The 9,897-nt window shown below is 33.5% G+C and overlaps 1 protein-coding gene across 1 annotated transcript; it reads left to right on the top strand.

Moving 5' to 3' along the window:
- Window positions 1-4,635: 4,635 nt before the first annotated feature.
- On the top strand, window positions 4,636-7,079 carry LOC143584237 (BEL1-like homeodomain protein 11). Its single transcript, XM_077066329.1, has 4 exons — window positions 4,636-5,343; window positions 5,954-6,336; window positions 6,607-6,667; window positions 6,745-7,079. Exons 1-4 carry the CDS (start codon window positions 4,675-4,677, stop codon window positions 6,847-6,849), a joined length of 1,218 nt encoding a protein of 405 aa, XP_076922444.1. The 5' UTR covers window positions 4,636-4,674; the 3' UTR covers window positions 6,850-7,079.
- Window positions 7,080-9,897: the final 2,818 nt, after the last annotated feature.

The following is a 9,897-nucleotide window of genomic DNA, read 5'->3' as shown; positions in this document are numbered from 1 at the left end:
GTTCAACCGGAGTTTGTTTAAAATATAATATTATAATGGATTATGGTTTCTCCTACAGGTTCAACTTATTAACATATAGACTTTTTCCAATAAATAGTGAAACAATTCCTTGATGCACAAGAAATACCATTTGTATGTTGGGCAAAATATTAAAATTGTTACATGAAAGTTACATATTATTAGTTCTCTCATTCTAATGATATTATGTATTTTATTCAGCTCAATGTCAAGACTAAACATGGTTTTCTTCCTGTTAATGATTATATGTGATTACTCGATATAAAGGGAAACACAATTTGCTGCAGATGAAATTCCAAGCTTTTAAGAAACTATTGTTGTTAGTATTTTAATATGATTTATAATTATTATTTATTAGGGTACTCACTTATATTGCATGGTGATACAAATGGCATATTGATGCTTGCTCATGCTACAAGTACACCGGGGATATATAGGTAAATGAAATGATAATACCATGTTTATTTATTTTTTTATATTTTATTATTTTAAATCATTCTTTAATGTGTTTTTTTAAAGTAGTTGTCGAACAACTCAGCAAAAAATATCGTGTCTTCAACCATTTGAGTGTGTACCCTAATATATGCTTGGATTGACTGACATAAAAGTCCCGATTTCAACTATCCACTTTATGATTATGAAATCAGTTTGAAAAAGAAGGTCGCCCGGGTAATTTTGTTACAGGTTGTTTTGTCTTAAATTTAACCTCAAGCTCACTTTCAAACTTATTAAAATGCTGCAAGTTTTCTAGCTACACCCCCCCCCCCCCCCCCCCCACCATCCAGGTTTGATCTCATTTATAGTTATTGTCATTCATATTTATATTATGTGTATAAATAGATAGTTATTATGCTCTTTTAGCTTGATATTTTCACTGGCAGAAGGTATTAAAGTAATATTTAAGGTGTATATATTGTAATGGATTATTAATCTGTTATGTTACAAGTTACTCCTACCAAGATTCGATTATGTGACCCTCTACTATAAAAAAATCGATCTTACCGGTACACCAATAGTTCATCCGAATTTATTTTCTCTGATTTGTGTATTGTACTGAACAAGAGGTTTTTTTTTTTAATTTGTTTCTGTAACTTTTGACGCAGAGTATATGCAGTGAGGGCGAGCAATCGAGTACATAAATGCTTATAGTTTTGGTGTGCTTATGCTTGAAGTTGTAGGCAGAAAAAGGTCCACTGATGTTTAGAGAAAAGCATATTTCATGCTTTTAGCTTTTTTATATTATTATACAATTCTAGATTTTATTTAGTACATTAACTCTTTGTAATAAGGATACTCTACAAAAACCCTATGTATTTTAGCATAATAAATTTACCTTTGCATGATTAAACCATCTTTGGTGAAAACACATAAGTTCGAGGTTATGACGTCATTCCCGAGTGACTTTTATTATTCGTCATCAGATTATAGTATACAATTTTTATTGTGATTCATTATTCTATAAAAAATCTATATAATGAAGTGCTAAAACCATTTAAAAGTAATGCTAAGAAATGTGTTTGGCTTAAAAAGTTATTAAATTTATACTAACTTGCAATGGGTAAGAAAGTTTTAAATGAATATATTAACAAACGTAAATGAACCAACTTAACAAACATAAATGGACCTACAAGATTGAACATTAATGGATATAAATAAATGAGTGTTAACAAAATAAATGAAAGAACGATTTGTGTTTATATTCGTTCGTTTAACTAAATGACGAAAAAAATGTTGTCACATATTCACACACTCACACACTTTTCATTAGGAACTTATGGTTTGCTCTTGACATGCGAGTCATATGATGTTTTCTATTGTTTACATAATCATATTTCTTGGAAAACATAGGATGTGTTCATTTATAGTGTATATAATTGCAAAACACAATAGTTAATGAGTATATCTGTATAAGTTGTGGTACTCGGGGTCTGATAAAGACTAAGCGTGGAATTTCAATGGCTGCAAAAAATGCAATCGTAAGATAACAAGCTGAGCATCCATCTATATAATTTTTTATCATAAAATCCTACACGTCGCTCTCACGTCGCTCCCCACCCCCTCTAGAGTTCCCAGATTTCTTGAATTCTAAATGGTAACTTCTCAATGATTTAACCCGGTTTTAACCAGTTTAAGGTTTAAATTTCGCGGTTCATAATTCTTACCAAACCCGGATACCCATAAATGGTCATAACACCTCCTTGACCCTTTCTCCTTTCTGGTACCGAACCCTCACTCTCAACCACCCTCTTCTCCACCCCCTTAGAATCCTACTCATTTGCTAGCGAACAAATTTGAATTTGTAAACAAACTATTTGAAAAACCATGATAAATAAATAATGAAAGCGTTGTTGAAAAATAAACGTGTTAAAGGATAAAAACATCACCCGAACGAACCATTGAAACTCACCAGCCTGTGTCATCACTCAACCTCAGAGATCATATGACAACTTCGGCCAATTCATCATTTGCATCTCATCATTTGTAAAAAAAAGTTATTATAAACCTATCAATTTTAATTAATTAACATCCTAAACCACCAATAATATATAAAAATAAAAATAAAAGTAACACACGTGACACGCGGGGTACAAACTAGTGTAATATATAGGTTTCCACAATCCACATGCATCACGCGAAGAAAACTTAGTATTGGTAATCAAATCGCAAATGCACATGTACAAAATCTCCGGGCATCACAAACCTCTTTGAATGTGGATAAAGTACAGATATGTTAGTAATAATAATATTGTTTGATGTGATTTGGTTAAGTCTCATTTATCATGTGTTTTGGCTTCTCAATTGTTTATCTTAAGTTTGAATATTGCTGTTAAAAAAAACTCACTAGTTAATGATATTATATACATAATATAACATCAACTTATTATGTAGGTTTTTTTAACTATGATTCTTTTGGAGTTTTGGTCCAATAATCATATGAAAACAATACAACACAGTCAACATTTTTGATTCTAGCATACTGCATGCATGTAACTATGCAAGTACTCACGAGTGTGTCGGACCAAAGATTCAGACTCCATTCAAGAGGGTGGGGTGGGTGGGTGTGGGGGGGGGGGGAGGGTAGGTTAGGCGTAGAGTGTAGAGTGTGGTTTCCAAATGGAATTAAACTGGGAATATCAACATTGTGCAGACACTTTAATCAACTAGTGGGCCAAGAAATCTTATCAAACATAAAATATGAAATCAGAGACTGACTAATGAAAGAACCAAAAAGAACAAAATTTATACAATATTCTACATCAATCAATCACCTCAGCATACCAATTCGCTCTGGGTGCGTTGTCAAGTAATATCTGGTCGCATTCACAAAACCGGCTGTGTTTATGGAGACATTTTTTTATTGTATCTTATGTTACACGAGTTGCTTAGAGCATCCCGGATGAGGCATTTGTAAGAGCCAAGGCCCAGGGTCATGGACAACAGCATTGCACTACTCGTCGATGGCTCAATCGATGGGGGCACATTCGTGGTGAAGAATGGGATGGTTGGATAGGGATGGGGTATTTTTTCTTGTATACATATTTTTATACACATGTACATAAATATATATAAACATACTAAAAATATTTATATAAAATAAATTTATTAATATATTTATAACGTTTTTAAAATATATTATACTATGCTTTTTATTTATAATTATGTAATTTATGAACTTAAACAATACCACATTAAAAAGATAAATACTATGATATAGTAAATAACTTCGGTATAATACATAAATTCAAAAAGATGGTAATAACGTTTGTAAAGATGATAAATTAGATCGAAAACGCATAGTTTTGAAGGATGGCAACCTTTTCTTGAACGAGAGTAAATATTATTAACTGAAACGAAGATGTTTGTAGCCGGAAGGTAGGAAGCATGCTTACATACTAGCAACTAACCGCTCAAGAACGCAGGATGTTACAATAGTTACACCAGCAAGACCACCAATTTATGAGAACAATGCTCTTGCTTAAAAACATCTTTTCAATACCATCTTTTTCATTGAAAGAGGGCTAAATATTCTCTATAAGTCTGATATATAGCATAGACACAGACAATTTCAAAACATAAAAGAGGTACAGAAGATAGCCCACCTCACTAAATATTGAATTTATGAACTTTTTTAGTTCCCCAAAGAAATTTGTAGTTAGCCAGCAGGCAAATTTAAAAAGCTGCTGATGCTTTTGTTGTTGTTTTGTAGTCAGGGAAAGTAGCAGGGGACCATCTATTCTATTTAAATCATGTCTTTTTACACAACTTTCACTTGGTTTTATCTCATTTTTTAGGCTTTGTTGCTTTGCATAGATCCTGCAGAGACTCTATTGCTTGCAATACTATTTCAGTGGCTTCTCATTACACCTTTCTAGAGAGAGAAAAGAGAATCTTTTTTAGATAAATGTAGCAACATTTTAACCAAAGTTTGCAAAATGTGATGGTATGTTTGGAAACTATAAAACTGATTCTCTTGGCTTTCCACATTTTGCAAACTTCTTTAAATCCCAAAGTTTCTTGCTTCTTCTTTCCATCAAGATCCTCATTTGGGACTTTTTTAATCAAATTGTCACAAATCTTGACTATTAAGTCAACCCCACATGTCAAAGTTGCATATTTTAACACTTGTTCTTCAATCTTGAACATTGTTTATTCATCATGGTGGCACCAGATTCTCCTTCACACCCTAACAACATTCATCAATTCCTCATTTCAAACCCAACCCACTATGAAAGTCAACCTTTTGACTCTTTTGGAGTTGACTTAAGAAACCTTGGTTCATACCCATCTCAACCTCTTAATAATAATACCAATAATAATAATATTCTTCCCTCCATTCAATCTCTTGGTGACAGAATATCAACAACATCAATCAACCTCATTCAACCTCAAGCACTCTCTGATGAACCACAAGTCAACCAAAGTCAAAAGCTTTCACTCTCATTAGGCTCAAGCTTCTTGTTTCCATCTTCAAGATGTTACATGGATTCTGAACAAGACTTTCAAGAGAAAACAAGATATTCATCTTCATCATCTTCAAACAATCAAGGTTCATACACATTTTATGGAACAGATTCACTCTCATCATCAATATGTGGTTCAAGGTACTTGAAACCAACTCAATCTTTACTTGAGGAAATGGTTGGAGTCAATGGGAAGCATCTTGAGTCAACCAACAAGTCATATGTTAGGAAGTTATCAGGTTCTGATGAACATGGGTCCTTAAGATTATGTTCTGAATTAAAAACAGAATTATGCAGTGGGTTGTCAATGGAGAAACAAGAACTTCAAGCCACATTAGCAAAGCTCATTTCTTTATTAGAAGAGGTACTGTTTATATTTATTTACTAGTTTATATATATTTATAACTTTTATGATAATTTAAAGTTTTATATGTAGCATAATGTGAATTTTTAGTTATTTTTCTCATATTTTATGTATAATAAACATTATTATGCAAATATATGTTAAATATGTAAAATAAAATTTATACAAATAACAGACTCATCTAAGCTTGCTCGAGATCGATAAGTGAAGCTCAGGTTGGACTCATTTATTACGTACACAAGCTTATTTTTAGGTTCGATATGGGCAGTGTATTATTTGTTAATTACTTTATATGCAGTACTTATTTTTTATATATATTTTTAATTAAAGTTATATATATAGCATAGTATATATGAAGTTCTTTGTTACTTTTATCATTATTTTATATATAATTATTAGAATGAAGCTCGGGGTCGGGCTCTTTATTCAAACAAGCTTATGTTTTAGGCTCGAGCTCTTTTAAGCTCGACTTGATTCGAGCTTTTAGCGAGCAGACCTCGACTAGCTCACGAGCGGCTAGGCTCATTTATACCTCTAGGAGTCTAGGTTCAACAACTTACTTAACGTTAACTAACTGTATTTTTGTGTTTGATTTTGGGTTAATTTTCAGCTTGAGAGAAGATATGAACAGTATTATCAACAACTAGAGGAGGTGGTATCTTCCTTTGAATTAAATGCAGGTTTAGGGTCAGGGAAATCATACACTGCATTAGCACTTAACGCGATGTCAGGTCACTTTTCGAGCTTAAAAGTAGCAATCTTGTCACAAATTTTCGCTACCCGAAAGAAAATTATGCAAGATATGCCAAAAATAAACACGGGTTTTTCGCAACTCAGCTTGTTTGATAAAGAAACCAATAGACAAAACAGGATTGCCCTTCAAAAGCTTGGAATGATCGGTTGCCCGAGACAGACTTGGAGGCCCATTAGAGGCTTACCCGAGACTTCTGTCATGATCCTACGGTCCTGGCTATTCGAGCACTTCCTTCATCCGTAAGTTCAATGGGCTGGTTGGCCCATTTCAGTATTGGGTCAAAACGGGTTGGTTGGTCAGGTTGCATATTTGGTCAAAACGGGTTGGTTGAGCATTGGATCAAAACGTTCGTTAGAGTATTGGGTCAAATGGACGGGTCAGTCGTGGGTTGGGTTGGCTCAAAACGTTTATTTATCATATAATATTGATAACGACTTTCAACCCGTTTGACACCTCTAATATTAATATTTGTGTACTCTTTAACGGGTTCTTGCTATAACTGGTGACAGGTACCCGAACGACAATGAAAAACTGATGTTAGCATCACAAACAGGATTATCAAAGAATCAAGTAAATAGTTTGTATAATAAATCATTAATATGTATGTGAATGGATTCTTGTTACTAATGTCGTCGAGTGTGTTTTAGGTGTCGAATTGGTTCATAAATGCACGCGTTCGACTATGGAAGCCTATGATCGAGGAAATGTACAAGGAAGAGTTTGCAGAATCATCAGGGGATTCGAATTTGTGACAGATCACAGAAGCTGAAGGTTGAAGAATGAAGGTTGTATCAATGTTGAAATATGTGTAGGTTTTCAGTGGTGCTTTTGTTGTCAATGAATGCATACTTATGTTATGTCATCAAGTTAATTAAATGAAACTGTCCTTAACTTGATCTTTCTGACCTCAAAAGGATAAACCAATAAGTGTGCATTAATACATGTATTTGATCTACAAGCATCTCAGTTTTTTGGAAATTACTACATGTATTTGATAAGTCATTGCATTGGTATGTATGTTTTGGACCATTGCTAGTAATTAGTATAGCACACTAAGATTTAGGTTTTGAATGCATTTGGTCTAATGGTTTGTGAATTCTTAACCAAAATTCGCTCCCAAATACTCGTATGATTGTCCAAAGATAACACAAAAATGATACTACTTATAATACCTGGTTGGAACGTGGGTGACGTGTCACTGTTATAAAGGACAAATATAAGACATAGATTTTAAAAGGGGGGGATCATATGATACAAGATTATCATGAAAGTTCACAAACCATTGTAGTTGTAGTGTGATCATACAATCACATCATCGATCAATGTCTCAATTACATGTCTATTATACCTCTATAGTTAGATAAATGCAAGGGTGTCATAGTACAAACTACAAAATTGAATGTAATAGAAATACATAATACGTGTATCTTTTAACCACTAAACAAATAAGTTATCATAACATACCATAGGAAAATGTGATAAAGAGTTTAAACCAAATATTCATATCACATGCAAAGTATAGCTAAAGTAAAAAAAATCCAAGACTCACAACAATCATATACTAATCAAAAATCAAATAACATAGAACAAAATGAATAAAGTTGATGAATGGTGCCTTTGAAGTCAATGTCTCAATGAATGCATACTCATGTTATGCCATCAAGTTAATTGAATAAAACTGTACTTAAGTTTTCTGACCTCAACAAGTGTGCATTAATGGATCTACAAGCATCGATCAGTTTTTTTCTAGCAAGTAGTACATGCATGTATTTGATGAGTCATGTTCAATTATGATGGATTTTCAACTTTTTGAACACCCCAGCCTCCAGGTTATTTGGTTTTTAGTTTTGTTTAACTGCTCTACCAAGAGCCTCATCCGGTTGTACAAATAGATCGATTGAATGAATATAATATATATATAATAGCATGAATTTAATGCTGTTTATTTTATATGTTTCCAGGTTAGTTAGAGGACATGTTATGTATATACGGTTAGTATATAACCTATCATCTTGTAAAACCTAAATACCTAATTAAGAAAACCAATTCAAACTTTCAATCTACACACGAAGGTGTTCTGATTATGGTCGTTAGAAAACGCTTTAAGTATCACATGCATTCGTGTGATTTTTAACTAAAAGGAGCACACGAATAAGTATGGTTACCGTTTAGTGAGAATTAAATCAATGAGGCCTAAACCTGTTATGCGAAATCTAATATTCTCACGTAATATAAGTTTATTAGATAACTCAATGCATGCGTGGAATAATACTATTAAGCACATAAACATTAAGAGCAACACCTTATAATTTAAACTAGTATCAAGGTCCTCGTGTTGCAGTTGGGGCGCAAAACATTGAAATATGTAACGTTGAAATGTCGTATTAATTGGACCCCCTTCTTTGTGGCAAGATTGTTAAACTAAACTAAAAGTAGAATTAGAAACGCTCAACAACGTACGCCCGTAGTGGTGTCTTAATACGTAATAACTAGACTGAAACATAAAACATAGAAAAAAATAACTAAGTCAACTTAGGACCGAAACATTAAACGTGAAAAAATAGATGATAATCGTTGAATCACACAACGGTTTTGTAGTGTGTTAACTCGCAAAATTCAAATAAAAATACAATAAAAATGTGTAAAAGAAAAATTATTGGGGACCAAAATTGAAAGTAAAAAAGTGTTAGGACTTGGAGTTAAAAATTAATAATGTGTTGTAACAAAGTTGTAAAAGATGAAAAATTCATGGTTAAAAGTGAGAGTGAAAATTATAACTAAAAAAAAACTTTAATGCACCATGTACAAATTTTTTTATGCACACAAAGTTCACATTTGTATATATATATATAAATGTTCATTACTACTATACGGGTGTCATGCGTACGAAAATAAAGCAACTTCTGAATTTGAAAGACCCATTTCTTAATAACGACATAGAAGCAAACAAATAAACGAAAATGTCTACAATGGAGTGATAAAAACTCTTAAAAAGGAAAACCTTATTAAGCTTTAGCCTTTTATTTTTTCACACATATAGAACCATATTGATTTCACTAAAACAACATTGTCATATTAAAACCGAAAAATTACTTAGAAGCCTTATATCTTAATGTTACCAAAACGATTTGAGTTTGTGACATAGATACCGAATCATCTAGGCTAGGCTAGCAAGAAAGATGACGTAGCGTCCACGAGGGAGATTGATATGGTGGGACTTCCACGCTACCGTGAAGGTAGCAAGATGAAGAAAGGGACAAAGGTGAAGGCAGCAAGAGGAAGAAGGGAACAACAATGAAGGTAGTGGTGAAGGTGCTCGTTGTTTGATGATGTGGAACAATGGTGGATAGCCGCTTCTGATGGTCGGTTAATTTGTATATGTTTTAGTTCGTTTATTGTTTAGTTTTAACTGTTTATTCTAGAACTATCGATACTTCATACGTCTATTACTGGATTTCAGGTCACAGACGTTAAAGTACTCAATATGGACCTGTTGTAGCACGGAATGAAGACCCGGGATGTCCAACACGCGAAACGAAAAGTTTAATGATGTTTGCTGGTGAGGAGACCCATCGCGATACGCGATGGGCTCGCTTGAAGACCCATAGCGTATCGCTATGGGGTTTAAAATAAGCTTTGACTTTCTGGTCCATCGCGATACGCGATGGACCATTGAAGACCCCATCGCGTATCGCGATGGGGGGTGCAGGCGGAAAAACCCTAGTGTTAAATAATATCTTTCATGGAAAACAACCCCAACTCCGTTTTGACGACCAAGAGGCGATTCCAGCAGTCTATAG

The sequence above is a fragment of the Bidens hawaiensis genome, unplaced genomic scaffold, assembly GCF_021521415.1.
Source record: "Bidens hawaiensis isolate Kalapana, Puna unplaced genomic scaffold, B.hawaiensis_p1.1 tig00001521_1, whole genome shotgun sequence".
NCBI lineage: Eukaryota > Viridiplantae > Streptophyta > Magnoliopsida > Asterales > Asteraceae > Bidens > Bidens hawaiensis.
The sequence above is the reverse complement of the archived record's forward strand: the minus strand, read 5'-3'. Positions and strand labels throughout refer to the sequence as shown.

What these genes read in the sequence shown, in the direction of transcription:
- LOC143584237 (XM_077066329.1), top strand. Translation starts at nt 4,675, where the DNA reads ATGGTGGCACCAGATTCTCCTTCACACCCTAACAACATTCATCAATTC. An exon ending in TTCGAGCACTTCCTTCATCC is followed by an intron (nt 6,337 to 6,606) that starts GTAAGTTCAATG and finishes AACTGGTGACAG; the next exon opens with GTACCCGAACGACAATGAAA. An exon ending in CAGGATTATCAAAGAATCAA is followed by an intron (nt 6,668 to 6,744) that starts GTAAATAGTTTG and finishes AGTGTGTTTTAG; the next exon opens with GTGTCGAATTGGTTCATAAA.